This window comes from Grus americana, chromosome 5, assembly GCF_028858705.1.
Source record: "Grus americana isolate bGruAme1 chromosome 5, bGruAme1.mat, whole genome shotgun sequence".
Taxonomy (NCBI): Eukaryota; Metazoa; Chordata; class Aves; order Gruiformes; family Gruidae; genus Grus; species Grus americana.
In genome coordinates, this window is record NC_072856.1 from 52,074,118 (window position 1) to 52,099,153 (window position 25,036).

General features: G+C 37.7%; 1 protein-coding gene across 3 annotated transcripts in view; it reads right to left on the reverse strand.

The window, feature by feature from the left end:
- NRDE2 (NRDE-2, necessary for RNA interference, domain containing) overlaps positions 1–20,066 on the reverse strand; it is a 31,965-nt gene extending 11,899 nt beyond the window's left edge. Inside the window, exons 1-7 of one of the 3 annotated variants that reach the window (XR_008577513.1) lie at positions 19,848–20,066; positions 12,308–12,416; positions 10,049–10,276; positions 7,267–7,416; positions 5,334–5,796; positions 4,734–5,136; positions 699–832 (exon numbers count right to left, since the gene is read on the reverse strand). Coding sequence is in view for 2 of the 3 variants with exons in the window: in XM_054828955.1 (XP_054684930.1) it covers positions 699–832; positions 4,734–5,136; positions 5,334–5,796; positions 7,267–7,416; positions 10,049–10,276; positions 12,308–12,416; positions 19,848–19,926 (1,566 nt within the window). In the remaining variant the exon portion in view is untranslated. The remainder of the gene's footprint in view (positions 1–698; positions 833–4,733; positions 5,137–5,333; positions 5,797–7,266; positions 7,417–10,048; positions 10,277–12,307; positions 12,417–19,847) is intronic. The other 2 variants (XM_054828955.1, XM_054828956.1) reach the window with 2 other exon arrangements.
- Positions 20,067–25,036: the final 4,970 nt, after the last annotated feature.

Genomic DNA, 25,036 nt, shown 5'->3' on the forward strand with positions numbered 1-25,036 from the left:
CAGCTGCCTAACTGGTGGCCCTCCCTACAACTCATTAAAAAGGAAGCAGCTCCCGACAATTCAGTGGGATGATGCTACACTGGCAACAGCCCCCTCTGAATATTAACTTACTGATTATTATTGGGGTGCATGCCCAACATTCTCCTGAGCAAATCAAGAGAAAAAGTGATTTAGTACTTTAACAGAATAAGCTGAATGGAATCTCATGGGTCAAATAAAAGATACTTTAAAGCATGAAGGTGTTTCTAATGTAGCCAAAGAATTACTGAAAACAATACATAATGGCGAACCTAAGAAATGTTTGCAAGAACAGAAGGATATTATAGGTCCTACCAGCTTTCTCTATCAACAATAACAAAACAACAGCAGTTTTGGAAAAAAAGCAGCAGGGGAAATGCTAACTAGACACAGACTTTGGTCAGCCAGCTGATTTTTTTTCCATCTTTAATTAGTAAAAAAGAGGACATGAAATGACTGGTTATCACATTTCTATTATGTACAGTAGAAAGAGTCATTTGGCATGTAGTTCCAGAGGACCCACAAGCATTTTTCCAATGCAAGCATCACCTTGAAGAACCACAAAGTAAGTTGTGATTCAAAATATTTCCCTGTGTCCTTAAAAATTCATCAACATTTTTATGTTACAGCATTCTCTGTAAAGCACAAGGACATAAACACATTTAAATGGAAATTGCTACCTGTCCCCTTGTTGGCAGATCTTTTACACTGTCAGGTTTAAAGAAGGTGAAGTCAATCAGAGCCTGAAACAAAGACACTGCTTTCTCAGAATGGCCAGCCTGTCTCAGAAAGTGGCACTGCTGAATAAATATAGCTGTAAAGAAGATGAAATTTCAAATAAATTTTGTTGCAAAGTATTTTATTACAGCCCACAAATATATAAGACATACATGAAATGCTGTAGAGCAAAAATGTTTTGGAACAGTATCAAAATCCAAAACAGAGGGAGTAACTAGCATAAATCCATGTCAAAATTGTAGTTTAATTAACTTTAAGACCTCCCACTTTAAATACACTAAACAGGTGACTCTCTATTCATGCCACACATGCACTGTCCTTGTTGATGGATAAAAGTTATACGCAATGGTCCCAACTTCAGTTTATCCAACATCTGTCAGAGTGGGCCACAGCCCTCTTTGAAGATGCTGGGCATTATTACAATTCACACAGTAAGTGATTACAACAAAAATCCTTTTTGCTTAATTTTTGCATGAGATAGTTACACTGGTAATACATTGGTAACATGCCATTTTAAATTCCAACTGTCATTCCCATTTTCTTTTCCTTTACATAAGAACTCAGTTAAGAGACATCCAGTCTTTTGGGAGAAGTATTACTGCTTGAAAGTAGAGAAGAGTCCTATCCCTTGCTTTTCAACAAAGTATTTCTGTAATCATTGCCATATCCCTACTACACACTGAGCCTCAAGTTTCAGCTTAAAAAGGGAAGCAGAGTCCCATTTTTTTCTATTCATATATTTGCAATGTGAGTCTTAAAATGAAAAAGTTGGAGAAATAACAGGTATTATAAACACCTCTATTACTAGGCAGTTCCAGGACATTTCAGAGATATTCCATCACTCCAAATTATACTCAAGTCTTTTCAACAGAGTGGCTGTTCAAAAACCAAATAGCTTTAAATCATAATCTTGACTGAGTTAAAAAAAAAAAAAAAAAAAAAAAAAAAAAAAAACCAAAAACAACACCAAAACCCAAACCCCCAAAAATCCATAAAACTTCAAAAACTATTGTTTCTTCACTAAATGCATTGGCTTTGGAGGGCTTTAAACAATCAAAGTATTTAAGAGTCTAGATACATACATGTAACAACATAAGTTAGCATCAACTGCTTCTAATGATCATATTTTTTAATACTAAGATGTGGCAAATGATTTATTCCTTTTATTCATATTCAAATTTACATCAGATATGTGCACATAAAAAATTGACTTCAGCTAGAATATACAAACTAGGCATTTCGTCCGATTTTCCTGCAGAGTCAATGATCGTTTCTGGTAACAAAGACTCCAAGATTTCTGAAGATACTTAAACATACTTTTTGTTGTTTGGAAGATATAACAGAATCTTCCAAAGTATTTTAACCAAATTAGACACTTTCCCCATCAATTTCGGTATCCAGCTGACACTGAAAAAATTGTCCTTTCCTAGTTTCTCAGCTTCAAACAGATGAACTTTGATTAAAATAGTCTGAATGTAAAGAATATCTCATCAGGACTTGCTGTCAAACTGGAGATAAAAATAAATTATAGCGTAAGATCTTCTGCAAGATAAAAACTATATTTGAAGAAATGGAAAGTTCAGCATCTTCTTTGTGGTAAAAGCTGAAAACAGCATGAATACGAACTTAATTCAGTCCATGCTGCTAAGACACTTCTGCAGCTGAACTGACCTAAAAGATAAGGATATTTCTCCCCAACCAGTTAAGTATAATTGCAAAAACAGGACTCCGTTTCCACAGCAAAATTTGAGAATGCTTACCTTCATTTGCTTTATGTTAATAGATCCTAGTAAAATTTAAAATATTACAAATTGCTACCTCAAAATGTAAGTAAAAACTGATCTATAATTTTAAAATCAATTTTTACCTGCTTTCTTAAAGTTCATATTTTAAAAAAACACCTGCTTATTTTCAAGCAGATAGTACTGTGTACTGAATTGAACACTAGATGGCATAATCCACCACTGTTTAAAATTAGCTCTTTCACTTTGTCATTAGCAAAGGTCAAAGGTTGAAAATACAAGCCTATCATACACATCTACACTGCTACTAACTTCATAATTAATTTGTGAAACTCTTTCTACATTTATCTTAATGACCAATTTGGTAATCTTCCTAGTAAGTACAGTGTCAGTTCAAATTCAGTCCAAAAATTAGATAGTTGAGTCACTAAAAAAAAAAAAAATTCAGATCACGAAGTCTCTCCACTGGAAATCTCTTCACTCCTATCATTTGAATTCCAAAGGAGGAAAAAAAACAAAACAAAAAAACACCAAACCAAACCCCCAAACCCTCAACAGTGTTCATAAACTAATCACTATAGTCTTAATACAGAACAACAAGACATTAAGAGTGGAATAGAAACACAAATAAAGTTGAGTTAATTTTCATTTTAACCTATCTATAGACATTGGCAGCAAACAAGTATTTTGAAAAATGTCATTCAATTTAATATAGTTAACTAGTTAAAGGAACTCCATTAAAAAACAAAATTTCTCACAGCAGTTGACAAACAGTATTTAATGAGTCAAATACATTCTGTGCAGGGAAACATAATGAAAGAAAAACCTTCCTGTTTGAAAAAACAGATGCTGAATAAAACACCTGTCCTGCAAATCATTCATTGTGGTTAGTGTACAAAGTGACTGAAGTATGGAAATCAGAGACAGTTGTAGCAATTAAAAGCTATCAGGCAGCACAATATCCACCCGCCAGCACAGGATTTTTCCTTTACAGCATTTTTTCCAGTGCTTGATCCAAGATGAATTAACCGAAGACCGTAAGAGATCTGAACACCTGAAATTAATTTGTAACCCAGCATCTCAACCTGTAAGTCCAGAATGGATATTGCATTACAGATAGCATCATTGCTGAAACAGCAGTTACAGGCCTTGGATAAAAATAGAAGTTCCTTGAACTATGCCACATATGAAGAAATGTGGACTGCTTCATAATAGTCTCCTCTAGATTTAAAACAAATTTTAAAGGAAAAAACAACAACCAAAAGATATTCATGGTGACACTAATATTTCTCCCTCCTAGATTAATAATCACAATGACCCTCCAGAAACAAAATTCAATTTTTTTCACAATGAGAACAATCCGCCATTGGAATAATCTCGCCAGGGAAGTGGTGGGTTCCCCAACATTGGACACTTTCAAGATTCAGCTGGACAGGGTGCTGGGCCATCTTGTCTAGATGGTGCTTTTGTCTAGATGGAGCTTTTGCCAAGAAAGGTTGGGCCAGATGATCCTTGAGGTCCCTTCCAACCTGGTAGTCTACGATTCTATGATTCAAATGCGATAGGTTAAGTCATTTAGCTCAATAAATTTAAAGTCCATGCCATAACTGAGCATGAACTCGCTTCTTCCCTGGATCCAGTCCAGCATCCTAACCATCTGACTAATTTTCCTTCTAGGGATAATTATATAATAAATTATAAGTGGTAGATATATGCATAGAATAAATATAAAAGGCATGACCACATGGTATTACAGTTTAGAATTCTCCATCTACGAACTGGGATGCTCAAGAAAATTTCACATCAGACTCCCTATGTCCATTCTCTTTTCTGGATTAAAGTAATTAACTATAAAACTTTTGAAAAAGAGATAATTGTTTCTTTCACAAGCCAACCTTTTTTTTTTTTTAAATAAACATTTTTCAAAGATAAAAGCACATCTCTCAGCTGTTGGCTGCAATTCTCCAAGCCTTGACATTTGTACTGTAAACCGCTCAGCACATTAGACTTTACTGGATGTTATATCACAAACTCTCCTGGGGAAGAAAAGCATCTGCTATAACCATATTTGGTTGGAATATCTGCTTTAATTCTCAGCTAAGAAATCAGGATGCCAGGCATTTTGGAGAGAATAAAAGTTTCCTGTAATACACAGGAAAGTCTGTTCTTACAGATAATGTAGTCAACTCCTATGAAGACCATGCTGCCCATAACATGAAACAGAAAGAACCTTACCTAGCATAGCTTCTTCTGTACCAGGCAGTAGAGGATGTGATACCATGCTCCCATCCTGTACAGCTGCCAATGTAGTCAAACATTTTCCATAGAGACTATTGATTTTTGAAACAGAAAAAGTAGTGAACTGACTTTGACAGAAGAGGAGATATTTCTTCCACAGCTCTGGATTATTGGGATGTAAGAAAATTAGCTTCTGCCATTCTTTGATCAAAGCTGGTGGTTCCCAGAATTCTGTGCAAATCTTCAGCCTGGCAAGTTTCAGTTCAACATTACCTGGATTGCTTTCAATTGCCCTCTCTAAAATAGCCAGTTTCTTTTCTAAGATTAACTTCAGTGATTTTCTTCTTACTTCCTGCTCTCCCTGGCTGGCATAAAGGTTAGGTCCTCTCATTAATTCATCCTTAAAACAAAAGAAAAATAATGACATTAGGAAGAATCATAGCTAGAATCATGAGAAGAATGATGATATTTGTGACCATGAATTAACAGCTCTTCTTTACCAACAGAAGATATATAGTCCTAAACAAAGGAAACTACAATATAATGGTCATTTATTTATTACTTATAATAAGCAACCAGGTCTGTCAGAACACATACCTGAAAAGAAACAAACTCCATCCAAGCATTAATATCTCTTGGGTTTTCTCTGACTTTCTTGTTATGTTCTTCCACTTTTGTTATTAGAATGGAGTTAATGTTTATCCCAGGCTCTTGAGTTGTTTGCTGCATATTTACAGACTCATGGTCTGCATCCTTGCACCCCTTTCCTTGGAGCCACACTGTAGTTGATGGATCATAAATCCCAAGCGGATTTACCTCCGTTGTGTCAGAAGGCTCATCAGTTTCCATTTGGAAAACTGATATAAAAGCAGTTGAGTCAGATGGAGAACTTTTATTGCAAACAGGAATCCCATCTGTCTTCAGCATCTTCACACTGGTCTTTGTGAAGTAGCGCTCAGGTCGCCTCTGTAATTGCTTCCCTTTTGATGAAGAACTGTCCCAAGTTATACACTGTTTCTTTGCATCTATGCCAAGACAGGACTCCCCTTTCCTTTTATACCTTAGAAGGAAAAATACGATTAAACATCTTCTAAAATACACATTAGAAAAGATATTTCCTTTTTGAAAGAAAGCGTGGAAGAAGTACTTTGATTTAAATTGACCTGAATAATGTATACATAGACCTTCAAATGTGTAAGAACTTGGTAACTTTCTCCTTAATTAAGACTTCAATTTATGTATTTTTTCAGTGCCATCACAACTTTTATTATCATACTAAGCCTCCTCTGAGTTCAACAGTATCTTTCATAGTCAGCAGCAGAATTTTTTTTTTTCCTTCTATTGTTTTAAGCCATGTAGACAAACCTGGAGAAAGAACAACAGACAGCACTATTTAAGGCTATTTAGATTAGACTATCTTAAACTGAAAAATCAGAAACCAGTAGTTCAGTCCAGTAGTATCTTTCTGTATCCCTAAGCCTCTATACATTTTATACGCCAAGAAATGGGTGCAGAGGAGTGGGGGTGAGGAAAGAGAGACCAGGTTCATAAAGGCCACAATAATCCTATGGATTAAGAAAGGAAAATACCATCTTAAAATATTACCAAGAATGTCATTTCAGTGGCAGACATAGTGACATGCAATGTTAAAATATGACTTTTCATCTCAAACAATAGTTGAGAATCCAAAGGTGGCAGAAAATTGGAATGGATTGTAACCAGGTAATATTACTGCAAAGGTATATACACTACAAAAATAAACTCCATAAATCCTCCCTTCTCCACAAATAATTACTTTTTTATATATAGTAAACAATTTTCCTTGAGAACATCAAGAAGTAAGTGTACATACATAATGCACGAGCCCCATGTAAGCTCCTTTAGATGGGCTTCTGTTAACTCAGGGAAATGTTATGAAGGGTCATCATAGTACCAGTATGCAATTTCATCTATGCTTATTTGAAATGCAGCAATGCATAAGACAGATACCCTTTGGTACAATGTCTGGGTGATCTAACACAGAATCTGTTTGCTAAGAAAGTAGCTGTACAGGTTTTTTTGCAAGGATATCAAACTACTCAAGTAAGTAAACCTCTTGAGAAACTTAGTATGAAATAATTAGTACCTTCATTTCCTTTTCAGACACAGAAAAAGAACAATAGAGATCAAAAGGGGCACTCACCCAAAGATGATCTGTAACAGAACCTGGGATTTCTGACCTCAAACCCATGGTTTTTAATATGCCCCATGCTGCCAGATGGCAGTTCTACAAGTTCACGTGCCTACAGTCTACTACACAGAGAATTTCAGAAAAAACAAAAATCATACATTTTATTCCCATTATTTCATGGCATCTTTTGCCTTTTAAAATATTCATGCCCAATGCAAAGTCAAATTTTGAAATAAACAATTCAGTTATCTTATTTTCTTATCTTCTACATAAACATTTCAGAGCCAGACTCAAGTTAATGAATCTTGAGACAGTGACTCTGTGGTAGTTTGAATACCAGTAGACACCAACATATTGTACCTTGCTATGTCCCCTCGATACAGGGATTTGTAGGCCCAGTTTGTGGGGTCTGATTTCTTGTCTATTCTGAAGGTTTCTGCTGTCAAAGTCTGGATATCATCAAGCCAAACAAAACGATCGCTGGTAAGATTGGATGTTTTCTTATCTAGACTGCAAAAAAGGAGAAGTCGTATATTCTAAACATTTGTGCACACATTCAGCATTTACAAAACCCATTGCATTTCTGTAGTTCATAGTAAATTAATTTACTCGAAGTCATGGTATACGATCCGTTATTGCAAAGTCAGTCACATGCTCAGAAAAAAACCCAAGAAATACGCTAATAGGACCATCAAACCAAAACACAAACATTCCTTGCACTTCCAAAAATTGGATTTAAGATTATGAAAGGTAATAACCAGATTTAACCAATCAATTACTTGACAAACTATAATTTGAAAGCCATATATTACTACTTTTAAACTTTACTTTTGTCTTAATAAGATGCTACAATCAAGAAAGAGGATAATCTGTAAGAGGATTATGTTGATTACCTGCAATTATATCCACGCATTTAATAAAACAGTGTGCATCAAAGTGATTTATGGATTGCAGTTTGTTGTGGTTTAACCTGGCTGGCAGCTAGAACAACCACACAGCTGCTCACTCATTCCCTCCACCTCAGTGAGATGGGGAAGAGAATCAAAAAAAAGTAAAACTCATGGGCTGAGATAAAAACAGTTCAATAGGACAGAAAAGGAAGATAACAATAATAAAAATAGAATATACAAAACAAGTGATGCACAGCACAATTGCTCACCACCCATACACCACTGATGCCCAGTTAGTTCCTGAGCTGCAGTCTAAACCCCCAGCCAGCTTCCCGAGTTATATACTGAGTGTGATGTCATATGGTATCGAATATCCCTTTGGACAGTTGGGGTCAGCTGTCCTGGCTGTGTCCCCTCCCAGCTTCTTGTGCACTTCCTGCAGAAGGCTCATGCCTCCTTGCTAGCAGGGCAGTATGAGAAGCTGAAAAGTCCTTGACTTAATTGTAAACACTGCTTAGCAACAACTAAAATATCAGTGTGTTATCAACATTATTTTCATACTACATTCAAAACACAGCACTATACCAGCTATTAGGAAGAAAATTAACTCTATCCCAGCCGAAAACAGGACACAAATTAACTTAAACAGGGAGTGCCACCTGCCTCCCAACCGTGGACAACTATGAACTTCTAATCTGAATTCATGTTACAAATATGTAACTTAGTAAGTTTTATAGCTGTTTGAAGCTTTCTAAAATTTCACAAGACCTATTGCATTTAGAGCAATTTTGTGGCTCAGGTTTCAAAAACAGTCTCCTGAAAACTCAATATTCTCTCACTATCAACAGTTTATGGAAAGAAGTGAAAACAGACACCCTGGAAGAACTTCAACCCTTTCATTTGGGCAAAGTGCTGGCTGGCCCAGTATAGCGAACAGCTGATAAACCAGGTTCAGCACATAAGTCTGTTCCATCCAGCCCAGCCACCCTTCCAGCAAAGACAAGGGTGACTGGGCAGAGCAGAATGGTCTTTGCATCCCAATGATTTTTATTGTGCTTCCTCACAGCCAAGTAAGCTTAGCCACCACAAGCCAACAACAGAGTCTTCATACAAGTGGAGATGAGTATGGCTAGAGGCATCAGACAATACCTCCATTACCACTGCCATTCTTCGACGAGGAAACAATGCTAAGATCCCTTGGCATAGACACATACTCGCAAGCGTGTGCTCTCAGCTCCTGGTTAATCTGCCTTGGGAAAAGTAGTGAATTAGGGGAAAGTCAAGGACTGCCTGGACTACACCCAGCTGTAACAATTCCTCAGTGTCACCAAATCCTTACTGTCCCCAGGAGCAGCTGCAGTGCTGTGAATCAGAGTCACAGCTGCTGATGCTAACAAAAAAACAGGAACTAGGGAACCAGAGAGAGGCAAAATGGCTGCTCAAGCTAGCAAACATGATGAGAAACACAGAAAGGTGACTTACACTTTGAATGCAATGATCAAAACCCAGACTGAGAAAAGCACAGCTAGGTATGCCAAACAATACTCAGTGCACTCACAGAACCTCTTTTACTGCTCAAAGATCATGCTAGTCACTAGATACCTATTTTCTTGTTCCATGAAAAAATGACACTTCCACTAATTACACAGTACTTTAGAGCTCCTGGAATTAACAAAAAAGATCTAGCAAAACAATTTAAATTGTTCAAATACCCAACAAGATGTACAATGAGCAAGAAATATGAAGCACATAGCAATAAATGGCTGGACAGAAATGTTAAATCGTACAACAAACTTTGTCTTAATATGAAAAAAGGAAATGCTAACTCTCTGAGGAGGAAGTTATATTACAAGGCAAACACAGCTGTATGTTAAGACTTTTGCACTAATTAAGAATAATGTTTAATGCGATCCTTCTCCAAACTCTCCCAAAAGAAGATCCATGAAAGGAAACAAGATGCTTACAAAAACTCAACATAAGCCTCCACATGTCTTTAAAAATATATTTTATTACCACCATACCATGCTTTGTTCTGCAGAACAGTACTTCATAGAATATTTTTGTCACAGTTTTTCAGATATGATGAAACAAGTAGTTCTAATTCTATTTTCACTGCTTTAAATGCAGGTTTAGTCATATACAGCTTAGAAAAAAATGACCCACTGGTGGTAAGAATTTCATTCATAAAGTTGAAGAGACAAGTACAAGAACAAAATGAACTTACATCTTGCATAGTATTAATAAATACATACTTTCCTGCTGCTTCCTTTTCATGATTTCTGGAACTTCCTGCAGCTTTGTCCTTGACGTGCTTAGTGTCCAGGTCAGATTCGCTGCTACTGGAGTCCCCTTTGTTTTTCTTTTTTGTCTTCTTATAGTGGTGATGCTTCTTCTTTTTCTTTTTCCTTTTCTTACTTGACTGTTTCAGACTCTCATCTGTATCATGTTCCCCTGACAACTCTGATCTTGAAGTAGTCCTGCTTGGAAACAAGTATGTATCTATATACACCTATATATCTAAGTAGTAAAAGTGTAAAGAAATACCATCATAAGAAAGTTCAGAATCATTTTACCCTTTACCTTTATTCTCCCTGTATTTTTTGGAGAAGAGAGTTAACAGCTACACATACAATGAAAGTGATATAAATCTGCATTAAATAATTTTTTTTTTCAGCTGCTGGAATTACTGACAACCGCTCTTGAAAATTTTAATTGTCAAAGGCATTTTGATGTGTGATCTGTATAAGTATCCATCTGTTATCATTGCCAAATTAAAGAAGATGACTAGGCTGATAAAATTTCCTAACTTTGCTAAGACGACTTAGGCCAAGCTAAAAGGAGGAGAAATCTTTCAGAGTGACCTGCGAAAGAAAAAAGTCTGCACTTTTTTCCTTGTTTTTTATGATTTATATAAGAAATATCAAAAACATAGTTTTATAATAATCTCCTGATTAGACATTCAAATCTCATCAATCAAAGAACACTTTTTGATGACTACTGAATTAATGTTATCATATGATATAATGTAGTAACAAACAGTACACGCAACAGACAACTGACTGAGACATCACAAAAAGGACAGATGGTTTTGGCAAAAGATATGTTTATCATTGTACATACTACATACGTTCCCATACTTAATAATCAACTGAAATAATGGAGGTCTTCTCTAGCCCTTAATTAAAGCACAAGCTCTTTTTAAACAGCTTTTCTGGAAGCTTTTAATAAAAGAAAGGAATGACAAGTCTCAGTATTTCTAATATGTCAATAAAAGAAAATGCAGTGTTTCAGAAGCAAGGCACCTGAAAAAACCCAAAACTTTACACAATTTATTTAAGGGTACTAAGAAAAGAGAAGCCATGGGAGAACCATTAGCAGGCCTTTAAAGCAAACACACACACTCCTCCAAAACAAAAAAACCCCAGCCTAAATCTCCCCCCCCCCCCCCCCAAAACATTAACTATGTTGGAGTAACGAGTTTTTATTGAACTGAGAATGTACTCTAGTAATAGGGAAAACAAACGTTTATCTGTACACTATTTTTTGATAAATTCTCTTTCAAAGATTAATAAAATATGATGGGTTTAGTATGCCATTCTATGCAAATGGTAATTTGTAAATTCCTTAGTTTTATGACATTAAAGTCCTGAAAAGATCTGAAGAAATATAAGCAGAATATATCACTGATAAACAGAACAGTGATTGCATTTCAATCACAAATACATGTAAATGTAAGAATAAGTACACAAAAAGATGTATTCACCTGTGATTGTTATTATAAAGACATTCTCTGTCATGACCACCAACAGTCATCATAAACACTGGAGCTTGTACCAAATTAAAAGTGACTAAGTTTTTGAACTTGGCAACTGCAACTTGATTCCATTAATTATTAAGTGCTAGTTATAGTGTAGATATGCCAAGCATAGCAACTATTCTAGTGAAGGTATTGAAACTAGTTCTTCAGCAAACATGGCTGCTTAAAGCTCATTTTTGCAAAAGAATATAATCACCCACTTCAGTGATCAGCATGTTCTACAGAGACCCACAACTTGATACATGTGATATCTCATTAATTCACATCTTCAACTAGTTTTTAGAAAAGTGAAAAACTTGACTATGAAATGGCTGATTGAAATGGTTTTCACAGAGAAATCAAAGATGATGCTTAATCTTTACATTATTTCAAGGGTCACTTAGGACATTCAAAAGCTAATGAAGAATCATGATCACTCAGCTCCCTTTCCATTCTGAAATAACAATGACTTAAATGCAGCTGTGAGAAAAAGAAAATGGGAATGTAATTGCGTAAGTATAATTTCTCATTATGTTAAGTTAAAGGACATGGAAGCATTATTCATACTTTTATATATGACTCAGTTCAGGCCTTTTTAAATACTGAACAGTGGAATGAAAAGCAGCCCTAAAAGCTCCTGATTTTGGTTTCACATAACAAAAGATAAGCAGGACAAAAGAAAGGCTATTTTAAAAAATATTGAAGTATATTCTACCTTATTAGTGGTGATTTTTCAGGGATGAGATTTGCAACTTCTGTAGTGCGCTGATGCAGTAATAGTGCATCTTCTGTAGAGAAGCTTGGGTTACTAAGCCAGTCCAATTCTGCAGGTAAAGAAAAGTGAGATATCAATACAAATTAGCTTGCTGTGCTTTTTAAAGTTGGGCGTTAATCTAGTCAGCAGACAGCTAAATTCACAGCAAACGTCACTAGGTCATATAATAATCGAGCATATCAGAAAGCAGTCCATGAACTTGCCATTTAGCAGAACACCAGGCTGTAATGAGGTAAAATATTTAGAAGCTGGAATCTTCCCCTGACATCAATCTAAGCTTTAAAAAACCCACTATATAATAATACTTAAAAGTTCATATTGCAAGCAGATAGTATGTTTCATACACTGCTACACACTTTAAAAAAAAATCTGTCCAATATTAATTTTTACCATGTAAAAATTCTAACTTTATATATTTATATATTGAATGTTATATATGCATAATTAAATAAGATCTTCTAAGGTATATTAATTTATTAATTATAATTATTCTAGACAATAATACAGATATTTACATATTTAAAGAGTAAAATTGAAAAAGTTACAGAAGGGCATAATTAAATGACAGGTTTAATTAATGAATGCAATACAACTTATGCAAACTTACAAAAGTGTACTTTACTCACTGTATAGAAAATATTTTTAACACTTTTTTATTGATAGGGACACCCATTACTGCTAAGAATTCCCAAGTGTTTTATACAAGGTCAAAAATGTGTCACTAGTTTCTCAGTTCTCTAACCACCAAAATACCATTAGACTTTTAAATAATGTGAAAAAGGCTAATTAATGCTAATTTTGATCTATTTGTCAGCATTCTGCATCTAGACCTAAGCCATTTCAGTCATCAGATAAGATCACATATTGACAGGATGTGGAGGGGGAATTTTTTTGCCGTAATTTTACTGGTATTAAAACTTCTATAACAATTTTCATAGAGATTTCATTTCTAGAATTTTTTTAAGTACATGATTTTTTATTTCACATAAGCACAGAATTTAACGTCAGCCTCTCTGGTGCCAGACCACAGGAGATAACAAAAGGAACAAATTTGCTCTCCCCGCCTGTTCTCCATGCTCTTTACAACCATTTTTGCCTTGGTGTTCCTTCCTGTCACACTCTTGTCTTTGTGCTTTTGACTACACTGACCTCTAATCCTTAAATAGCATGAACTCATTGTCTGCCAAGCCATACATTTCTCCTCCTTCTAAAGTATTTCTTTCAAAAATAGCTCTTCATACCAAAATTCCTTCTTCCATCTCATATCCCTGAACTGTTGTCCACAAAAGGATTTAAAACAGAGCAGGCTGCAGAAGAGTTTGTTAACCTAAGTTAAACTCATCAAGAAGTACATACAATCAAGCAAAGCACCAGTTTGTTATGTCCCTTCTATGCAAGACCAAAGGCCACATGGGGAGGGCCACCTGCCCTGGTTCGTCTTGAACCTCCACCTCAACGCAGAGGAAAACCCACGATTCATGGCACTGTCAGGACCAAAACACACCTCCCACCAACCCACCAAGCAATTCACTGCAGAACACTGCCACGCACCAGTTCCCAGCTCACCAAAACATAGGATGTAGACGGAAAAATAAAAATCTGCTGTATAATATAGATGCGTATTATTGTAACCTTCTGCTTGACAATCAGAATCACTGAATGTAGGGCAAACACACTACTCTACTTTGTTGCAAATCAATACAAGATTTTTTTTTCCTTCCAGGAAAATACTTAAGATATATTAATGTAAAATTAGAATAAAAAATGAAACCTTAAAACCATGATCCTTACTTGCCTATTTAAAATATGATAAAAATCTACTGTTTAATTTAAATTAATCCACCCTGGCACAAACAACTTCATTTTAAGTATGTGTATGATTCTAAAACTGTAAATCTACCACAAAACATTCTTCCAAAACCTTTGGTGAGCTTAAAGGAGAAAGATGCATGCTGGATAATATCAGAGAAACATTTCACTCACCTATCACAATAATTATTGCCCCTGCTGGGGAATAAAGCATTATGCAACAATAAGTTAATTTCTTATTTCGATCCTTTAAGAGATGAATTAAGAACCAACCTAAAATCAGAATTACTTTTTAGAAGAATTGTATTTAGTATTTTCCATGAAATACCAAAACGTCTCTCATGGATAATTCTGTAACCATTACATATTTAAAACACACAGGAGTTAAATAAATTCATATACCTGATACCCGCATAATCAAACTGGAGCTAATAATTCAATATATGTCATGCAGTATACCAAGTGCTGCTTTATACCTGAGATTTTTTAGGTGTATTTAATAAGTATTAAAATCAATATCGCATTTAATATCTTCCTTATATTCAATTATTTTGACTCATTTTGGTAATGAAGATGAAGTGTAAAGAAACACAGGAGCAAACTGCAACCCTACAATGTTTTTCCACCAGTCACACTCTGATCTTCCTTAAACACAGGCAAATTCAGAGAAAGTACAATGTTCTAGAACACTCCCGATTCCAGTAAATGCAATTAATCTGCGCATAAAGCAGAAGTTTTATTTATTTACAGAAATAAAGAAGATAATTACTTTACAAAAAAATTTCATTTTTGTTTTGATTTGCATTGTATTACCCAGACACGCCTAACAAAATAGAAAAATTTACTGGTTGGCAGAGTCTCTGGTGTAAAGGTACATCACATAACAGCACAAAACTGTAACTTATTAGCCAGACAGATCTCCTTAAAATTATTATTTCTGTTCTAAAGATATACAAAACATATCTAATTTGTCTTTGGCCAGATCTCCAATAACATACTTCAGGCACAAAGATATTCTTAGCAGCTTTTGAGCTTCTCTTCTTTTTAATAAGTTATTGTTTCCTTTTGTAATGTGTAATAAGTCATTTACTAGTATCATTTTTTAGTAGAAATAAATTCATTGTAAGGTAGTTCTATATTGATTTGCATGAAGAATTATGGTTCAAAAATCACTTGAAATATATTAATACTAATACGACAGTTAATAAAACACCGAGTTACCTTTTTTTAAAAAGTACACTCAAAGGCAGAATGAAGTTAAATTATTTGCATTCAGTCATACAGAGTTGTCGATGACAAAATTCAGAATTCAAGACTTACAATATTCAGACCATTAGGAAAAAAAGTCTAAGATGTTTAACTTTAAAAGACCTTAGATCAAGATCTTAAGAGTCCTGTATGCATCAAAACAGGCTTTTCATTGATTTGCAGAGCATAATATCAGGTCTTCCAAAGATTAACGTGGATAATGCATTTTTAAATATTATTCATCACTGTACACACTTTAGATACAGACCAGCCCAAACTAGGAAAAAAATGTTTGCATACAACAAGAAGTATGCTAAATTTTCTAACTTCGAGCCTTATGCCACTACAGTGCCAAATAACTTCCAAATGAAGATCCTTAGCAGCACTAAGAGCTTCAGTCTTAAAAAACTATAAAATAGAAAGCAACTGATACATTTCTTTTTAAAATGGCATTATTGATCACATTAACAAAATAAGTAGAGAAGAAAATAAACAAAGAAAGCAGTAAAGTTCCAGCTGTATTAGAAGACACAATAAAACACGGGGCTGACCAACTGCATAAATTTCCTTGAGGCACAAAACATGCTTTAAACAAAAGAGGCTACACCTGAACTGGCAGAAGAGTGGAAAGCAGTTATCTTTATATTTCTCTGTTTAAAAGGCTGTTCTAAGACCAGAACCACATTCTTAAATAAAGAGCGAGTTGGCAAAATTTTCATTCCCCTCCTACTCCCAGAAAATTAATCCTGCATCTCACAAAAGGATGAAGCCTGGATTTCTGAGTTGTCTCCTCCATCCTTTACGCTCCCCAATGCTGCCACAGCTTCAGGAATTATCTGGGTTCTCTAGACCCTTCTACAATACTTTGCCACATCCCTTAACTCTTGGCTGGGCAAGAGGCAGCCTGTGCTGTGTCAGATTGTGATCTCAGATGATGTTTATTAGTTGGCTAATGCACATATGCTCATTGCCAAGTCCATCTATCCTGGTAACAGTTCAATTCATGTTACAGCCTCTCTCTCAGCAGTGGCACTTGATCTAGGTTTATCTCTTCTAAGCAAATGTACATTTTCACAGATGTCCTCTACTTTTGCCATTTCCCTCTTCCACCACAACAAATTTGACTGAAACAGTTAAAACTCCTGAGGAGCAGGACAGCGATATTGAGTAAGTAGGCTGAATGCACAGCAAGGATGGATGAGATCCATTTCCACAGGAAATTTGCCTTAAATATAGCAAGATGTCTATTACCACCATTAACTATTAGGAACAAACTTCCAAGATGTCATTTTGACTTAACTTTACCTGAAAGTATCTGTTATTCCCTTACAGACGTGATGTCACTCACTAACTTGGTGCAATATGATTACAACAGTGAGCACAAGCAGAATAGGGTTTACTTTTTATATTTTAAGTTATTGTTCTAGTACCTCCAAGGAAAACTCACCTTGAGAAATGAAGTCATAAACATTAATCCCCTGACTGTGCCTGTAGCTTAGTTCTACCTGAGCAAATGAGATCAAATTGCATTTTTAAAACATTGAAGAATCACACTGCAAGAACCAACCCCTGTAGCGCAGTCAATATGTCTCTGTGGATACACCAGGGAAATATTTAGAATTCTCCAAATACAGTATTTTCTGAACAATTTAATCAAACTGACCTAATACTCTGGAAAGAACTGAACAATTTTTTCCATTACACAGCACGCAAGTCCAAACCTCCTTGTAAATAATCTCCAGTGAATCAGTTAGCTGGATACACGCATTTCAAACATCAAAAGGCATTCCAAACTTTAAAACTCTACCTTTTGACTTTTTTGTTATTTTTTCTTGCCAGATCTTTAAAAAGCATTATCATTTGCCCAGACTAGATTTACGTTCTTAAAGAACATAAAGAACAAAATATATAAAAGACTTATTTTGTGATAATATGCATGTACTTGTTGTTGTTCTACTCGAACATCCACATTCATGAGCATGAGAAGCAATCCAATGGCATTCTTTTTATACCTTCCCAAACAACAACAAAATAAAAATTTACAGTGCATGTCTACAGAGACAATTTTTAAGAGTTATGCAAAGCCTTTTGTTGCCTCTCAGAGTCCTGAAAATCTGTTTTCAGCAAAAATCACTGCATCCTCTTACCTATAGAATAGTTCAGACTGTAAATAATGCTGTACATAATGCTTACTACTGTCAGTAGGACTAATTATTACCAGTGCTCAGTTCAGTACGGCTACTGATAAATTTGCAATTTATCTTCTACCAAAAACTAATTAAGCTTGACAACATAATTGTAAGAAACCATACACAAAATTACTTTGCACTCTAGAGGTTGCTGCAACTCAGCAATCTAGTAGGGCAGGAAGAGTGTACAGCAGTACTTCTGTTCCAGGCAGCGCTTATATTTATAAATGGTTTAAGAAGGTTTGTAAGGGTATGAGACAGAGTTAGTCAGAGGAACAAAACATGGCCAGCATATTTACATTATTACCTCAACTTTTACAATGAAACTACAAGTGTCCTAAATGACTGCAAAAGACACCTCAGTTTTGCGTATCGTGTTAAATACAACATACTCTGTGATTTCTGTATTATGATGGACTTTGGCTTTATATCAGCTCTGAGGAAAGAGAGTCGTCTATCAGAGAGATACTGAAGTTGCCCGTCAAGTTCTCAAGTTCTCACAAGCTGAATGTGTGAAATTTGATATATGCTGCCATAAATGTGGTTCTGAGTTAATACTTAATTTTTATAACTTATACTGAAATGTGGTGATTAAAACCAAAGTACAATATTGGCTAAAACATAAACCAAACAAATTACATTCCTTAAAGTTTTGTCAATAATTCTCATACAAAAAACTTCCAGTAGACCAAAATGTAACTCATAAATAATACTAATAACTACAATCTAGATCTGAAAGTCAGTCTTAACACCTTTTTCTGTGTAATTTGATCTTCCAGACAGGTGGTCTCCAGTGACACATACTACGTGTAACAAACCTAAAGGCTAAATTCCCTGAGTTTTAAAATATAAGCAAGGTCTTACTACTAGAGAATTTTACTGTATCTCTGCCTGGCAGAGCAGCTCCTCTCTTCCTAGAGGTTACAATTTGGGATCTTATGATGGCCATTATTCCCTGCACCAAGTGTCATTACCAGAAAGGCTCCTGAATGTGGCTAGAACATCTCTGTACTGGCAGACTGACTACCAACAGCTGCAATGCCATCAGGGGGTAACGCAGAACTGGGTACAAGAAAAAGCTAATCCCAGCCCGTATTGCTAAAAGCTTCACAAACTCACTGTACTGACTGGACCAAATATACAAGAAATTTAGCCTAGGTAAGCAATTCTCTTACAGTTTCCATTTGCTGTGGTGTCTAGAGGATGGGCAGACACCAGACCATGGTGGAAGCTGGCAAGCAAAAAGCACAGGTCAAAATATCTCCCAGTAGAATTAATAAATGTTGTACGTATTTCAGAGTTTGACAATACACCAGATAGGGTTTTCATTTAGTAAACATGTAACTGTTAGACAGCAATCATGACAGTCAAAATGCTAAACTGAAACATAATCTCACTTGTGACCTTCCAAAATTATCCTTTACAACTAAGATTTGACTTAATAAGCAAGGAAATGAGAAAACACTTTTTAAGCTATCCAAGGCTAGAGGGGAAAAAAAACCCGCTTGTTTTCTGCATAAAGCAAACCTTCTCCACCACATACACCAAGTTAATGTACGCAGCTTTTTCAAAGATGAGTATTTCTCCAGCATCTACCAGCAGATAGCTGGAAGCAAATCTGAACACACCTGAGGAGCCGCCAATAAGAAGCCAGCACCATTTTTATGGGGATGTCTCTATTTCAAGTTTTCCCCAATGCTACCTCACGGAAAGGAACTTTATTCGTAAATACGGTAACTTTACTCAACCCGGCAGCGACATGCCCTGCGCAGAGTACGCCTGTGCACGCCATACGTATGCTGAACTGAGCACCTGCGGGAGGAGCCCGGGTTGAGTGACACACCGCCCTCGTAAACAGCTCGTACAGAGCGGTCTCAGCGGCGGGAGGGTAGACGAGTCCCTCTGCCGCACTCCCAAGCTTTTAGAGGCGTTCGGCACAGACCGCCGCGACGAGGGGAGAGGGGGGTCCCGGGCCCCAACGGCAGCACCGCCCACGCCGCAACTCCATGGCGGGGGCGGAGCGCGGACGGCCTGCAACGCGGGCACGCACGGGCGGGCCGGACTCTCCCGTCGGAGGGCGGGCTGGCTGGCACAGGAGCAGGCCCGACGGGGTACGCGGAAAGGCCGGTACGGTGCGGAAGGCTCCGTGCGGTGGCGAGTGGAAGCGGAAGGGCTTCCCGCCGACAGGGTCGCGGAGCGCTGTTGGGAGAAAGAGGATTCTTCCGGGACTTTACCTTTCCTGGAGCTCTCGCTGGTGCCGGCTGAGGGCTCCCCGAGCTCGGCGACACCGGCAAAAGCCGGGAACAGGGCCATATCTCAGCTTACCGCCACGACTATCTGCCCCAACTGCCCCGCGAACCGACGGGGCAAGATGGCGCCGCGGCGCCGAGCATATCGGGAGATGTAGTGCGTCCGCCCGGCCTCTCAAAATGGCGGCGGCGCCCGGTGGCCGCTGGGGGAAGAAAGGTTTAGCGCTGGGGTTGCTGCGGACGTCTTGCCTTCTTCAGGCGTCCGCGTATCCTGCGCCTTCCGCCGCCATCAGTAAAAGGGAGGGAAGAGGAGGGGATCGGTTTTCCCGAACCACCCTTTCTTTCCCCACCACCCTGGCTTCCCTCATGGGGTTCACTGGCAGGGAACACCCAGGGAACATTTCCTCGAGACTGGAGTGCTCCGTTGTGTAAAGGAGAATGTTGTAATGCTTCCTTTCCGTTAGTATACACTGGATGTTCAAAGGCCCATCTAGCCAGACAGCCTGTCTCAAACACCAGTAGTGAGGGCTTAGGGAAGAAATAACCTCCTGCAGTCAGTCAGTCCTTTATAAGCCCCCTAACCGGAGAGTCACCCATCATGTTTGATACCATCCATGAGCCTGCCCTCCATAAAGGAACAGGAAAAATAATTTTTTTATGCTTTTACACTTCATGCCTTCTTGGGCAGGATGTTCCACTTTTCAATTACACATTGTCTGAAACAGTATTTCCTTTTTGTCTCAAGCCCAGTGCCTGATTCTTGCATGGTGAGGAAAAATAAGTGTCCCTTTTCACTTTCTCTGCAAAAATTTACATGCTGTTAAGATACTTCAGTATTCTCCTTTCTGGACTGAAAAGTCTGCTTTTTTTCTTCATATATTAAAGCTACTCCATAATGTTCTCCTTGTTGAATTTCTTTCATTTTTCCAACTCCTACACTAATACTACTGCACGAACAGAATTTGATGTAGTGATTACGCTATAGTGTATAGTGGCTTTAGAGATTATATGGCATTATAATGACTGGTCTGTTTTCTGCTCCTTTCCTAATACCTTCTGATCATTCTGTTTGGCTTTTGGCCTCTCCTGAGCTACAATGTCTTTTAAGAGCCCATTCCTGCGTGGCAAAAGATAACAGGTAACTATGGTCTATAGATGTTAGGGTTAGCTTCCCTATACATACCACTTTGCATTACCGAGCTGACTTTTTCAGTCATTTTATAATTTATTTCTGAAATACTTTAGCGACCTTTCTCAGTCAGCTTTCCAGTTGATTATCCTGAATACTTATGCACCATCTGCAGGCTTTGTCAACTCTGTGTTCACTGCCGTTTGCAGCCTTTTTGTAGATGTTGAACAGTCGGATCCCGAGGAATCCTGCTGGTGACTTCTTCCTTTAGAAAACTATAAAACTATTTCTTAATCCTTGTTTCCTAGCTTTAATATTAATCTATAAAATGCTATTAATTTTTATCAACAGGAGAGAATATAAGTACAGAGAGAAGTAGATTCAGAACAAATAGTGGTCATGGACACTGATAGTCTGGAAGTCATCAAGTGAGTGGGGCCTGATTGCCACCTTGGAAAGAATGGGCTTTAAAATGTATGGTCACATACTGATGTGGAGCAGTGTTTGTGTTCAAGTCTGTTAATGTCTATCATGTTTTGTAGTAAAACATTAGAATGTGTAAAATGCAGTATGTAATATATGGAAATACATATCTGCTTAGAACTGATACAGAAGATAGGGGAAAAATCTAAAAGAAGCACATTACCAATTTATGACCAAATTCTGAAGAGACAATTTAAAAAAAAAAAAATCTTGTTACATGCACTTATTAGCCTTTTTCCTGTGAAGAGAAAACCTATGTAATTATGCTACCTGAACAAGCATTTGTCTTTCTGTCTGCTTTGCATAATTTCTCCAGGTAGTTGTAGAACTTGTGACCAATTTCACCCACATTTAACAGGAGGTCACAGGTTATTACACTACTGTGAATTACATGAAAACAGGTGGCAATGCAGAGCAAGATTTTCAGTGGGAGGAAAACTCCAATGTGCATGCAGTTCGTACTGGGAGTCTAACCTACTGGGAAAATTCAGTCAGGACTCTCCTACTCATGGAAATATTTGTTATAATCTTATTTGGATAGTTATTTAAATTTGTAAATGTGTTTCTTCTGTGTACCTCAGCACAGGAAAAACTACCACCTATCTGCAGAAAATTAATTATTTCCATATTCTCTTACGAACCAGACTCAAAGCCCTTTCAAGACACTGATGCTCTAAATGCAGGATAAACTAAATGAATTTCATAACAAAAATTTTCAGTTTATTCGCTGAATGTCATTATTCACATTGTCTCCCAGCTGCTCATAGTGATTGTACCAACAACTTCTCAACAAAGAGAATACAGAAAGAGAAAATATGCTTTTTTAGAGTAAAGCAGATGACCAAAGAGAGAGTTTATGAGAGTCCTAAATACAGATTTATGCCCTGTGTCCCTGGAAATAAGCCCCAATTATGGCTAAGGAGAGGGATAAACTAACAAAGGGTGTTATTATTGTTGCCATACATATATTACTGTGACATCCAAAAAGTCCCAAAACCTCCCAAACAAAAACATTTAACACTACCACATAAAACGCAGGCAGTATTTCCCATTATCAGAAGTGGAAATTAAACTTGTGTGAACATGGCTTTTAGATTATTGCATTTATTTGTACAAGTAATTCCTATTTATCAGTATTAGAAATTGGCTTTGTAGTAAAATCTTCTATGTTGACATTTCCTTGACTTACTGAGTGAGCAATGCCCATTCTGATGAAAGGTCGTTTTCTGCAATGTCTTTAGCCCCACATCTAATAAGGTTTATTTTGCAGCTTTTGTCATAAAACTCTGCAAAATGCATTTTAATAATGTTATATGAATACTTTACTAAGCCTTTACAGGCAAAAAGTACTGTTATAAATAAACTAAATGTTTGCCTCAACTCAATCGAGCCAAGCCTTTGGATTTAGTGAAGAACCTAACCAAAACACCTCTCGATGTCTAGAATGAAGTTACCTAAAACGCTCAGCATTGTTTCTTCAGTTCTATCCTAATAACAGCAAACCACCAAGGCTTTTACAATATGGACAAAACCACAGCAGCAGTATACAGTAAGAATTCCTTGTTAATAAGAAGGAATGAACTAACTAACTAGAGGAACTAACAAGTTCCTTACTTAAAAACATTGTGGTCCGCTCTTTACATTGTATCTACCTATTTAACATACTAAAGTCTAGTATAGTTAATATTTTTTACTAATAACCGATTTTAAGGATTTTTCTTCTTTGGCAAGCCTGATGGTGATTAACGTACTGAACTGCCTGAGCAGATGTGAGAGTGATAGTTTTCAGTATATTTGGGACTTGAGTTCCTTTGTATATTCTGACCAAAATCATAACATTAGGGACAAAACCCCCCCTCTCATCAGGTCCATAACATTTTCCTTACTACAATAAAATTGTAGTAGATATTTGTGAATCTGACTTTTGTGAAATGGGTGCCATATGACGCAGTAATTCAGGCCCCCTCACCAGGGCCTGAAAGGCCACAGCAGGCCAGTTTGGTTCTTAGCCTCGCACATCCACATTTTGCTCTATCATGCTCTCCATAGCCTACAGCCTGTGATATCATGCTTCTTATATCTTTTATATTTTCTGTTGCTTCTCCACACTTTCTACTTCCCCTACAGTAAAGCCTGTAGTTAGTTCTTCCTTCCACTCCAATGATCCAGGAGCCCCTGCTAGGAGTAGGTTCATCTCTCTGTAAGATATCAAGAGACCATCCTCTTTACCAAGGAGGGTTTGTTCTCATATGCAAAAACTTACAGAACAAGCCTTATAGTACAGCACTATAAACGGTGTCATTTAAAGCATACACAGTGGGCACCTTGAAAAAAAGCATCAGAAATAAAGGCAACCATTTTGAGTAAGGGCTACATTGCACTCATTTAAAGAAATAATCACCCCTAAAATATTGTAAAACTGTGTAAGACTGTAAGAGCAGAGGTCACATTAAGGAGGACAGGAAATGCGTTCTGACTGCAGAGCTAGAGGGACGATTAGATGTAATTCACGTTCTCCGCCTTTGGTTCCCGTGAAGGACCCTTACGGGACGGATTAGCAGGCTTCCACCTATGTGCTCCACGAGGCTTTTCAAAACCTCCCTGACGTACCGAGACCTGCCAGCATCATGAGATGATGCACTTGTATCACGATAAGAACACTTATGCAGTTTAATAAGAAAATATGTGGGTTTAATATGACACAATTCGTATGATCCAGCAGTGAGAGGAACTGGACAAATGTAAAAGGAGGGTGCTATAGGTTTATCTCCCTGCAGTGAGACCTATGGAGCACAACGGGGTTTCCAATAACAGGTTCTTGTTCTGATGGTGTGCCAAGTTTCCAGCCTTCCTCTACGTTTTCTCAGCCCTTTCTCAGGTTTCTTTCACTGAGAAATCCTTTTGTCTATGCCAGCACTACTCAGATGTATTGAGATCCACTGAGTAATTTTACCAAGGGCTAATTTTTTATTGAGACCCGCTTGGCAGGCAGAAATGCGAGAGCTCTGGTTTCAGCTCTGCCAGGTGTGGCACACTGCCGCTGGGCCGTAACAGCACCGTCCCATGGCTGGCCTTGCCAGGAGACCAACGCGGAAGAGATGATCTCCTGCCGGAGCATTGCATGTTTGGGACTTTAATGATGCCTGATAAGGTCCCCGTAGCTATTTTATTTCCTCTTTCAACCCATCTGTCAGGGTGCTGTGTGGGCTGGCAGCTCCCAGGGGGCCAGGCACTGTAGGGTCAAAGGACAGGAGCTGGGCACTGGGGGCAGCCCCGGGCATCGAGCACCTCCCTGGGGACAAGGACAGGCCGAGGCCGAGCTGGGACATGGGTCCGCAGGTGAGCCCAATTTGGCAGGGCCCATGGCTGGGCAGGGCAGGGATGTGAGGAGCTGGAGGCTGGCCCTGCTGCAGTGTCGCTGGGGCAGGGGCTGACGGCCCTGGGGGCCTGACATGGGGTCCTGGCCATGGGCAGGGTGGGGAGCCCCAGGGTGGCTGAGAAGGGGCAGTCAGGTCTGTCAGCATCCTCAGGCCCTGGCACCTTCACCCCACTCCCTTCCCCT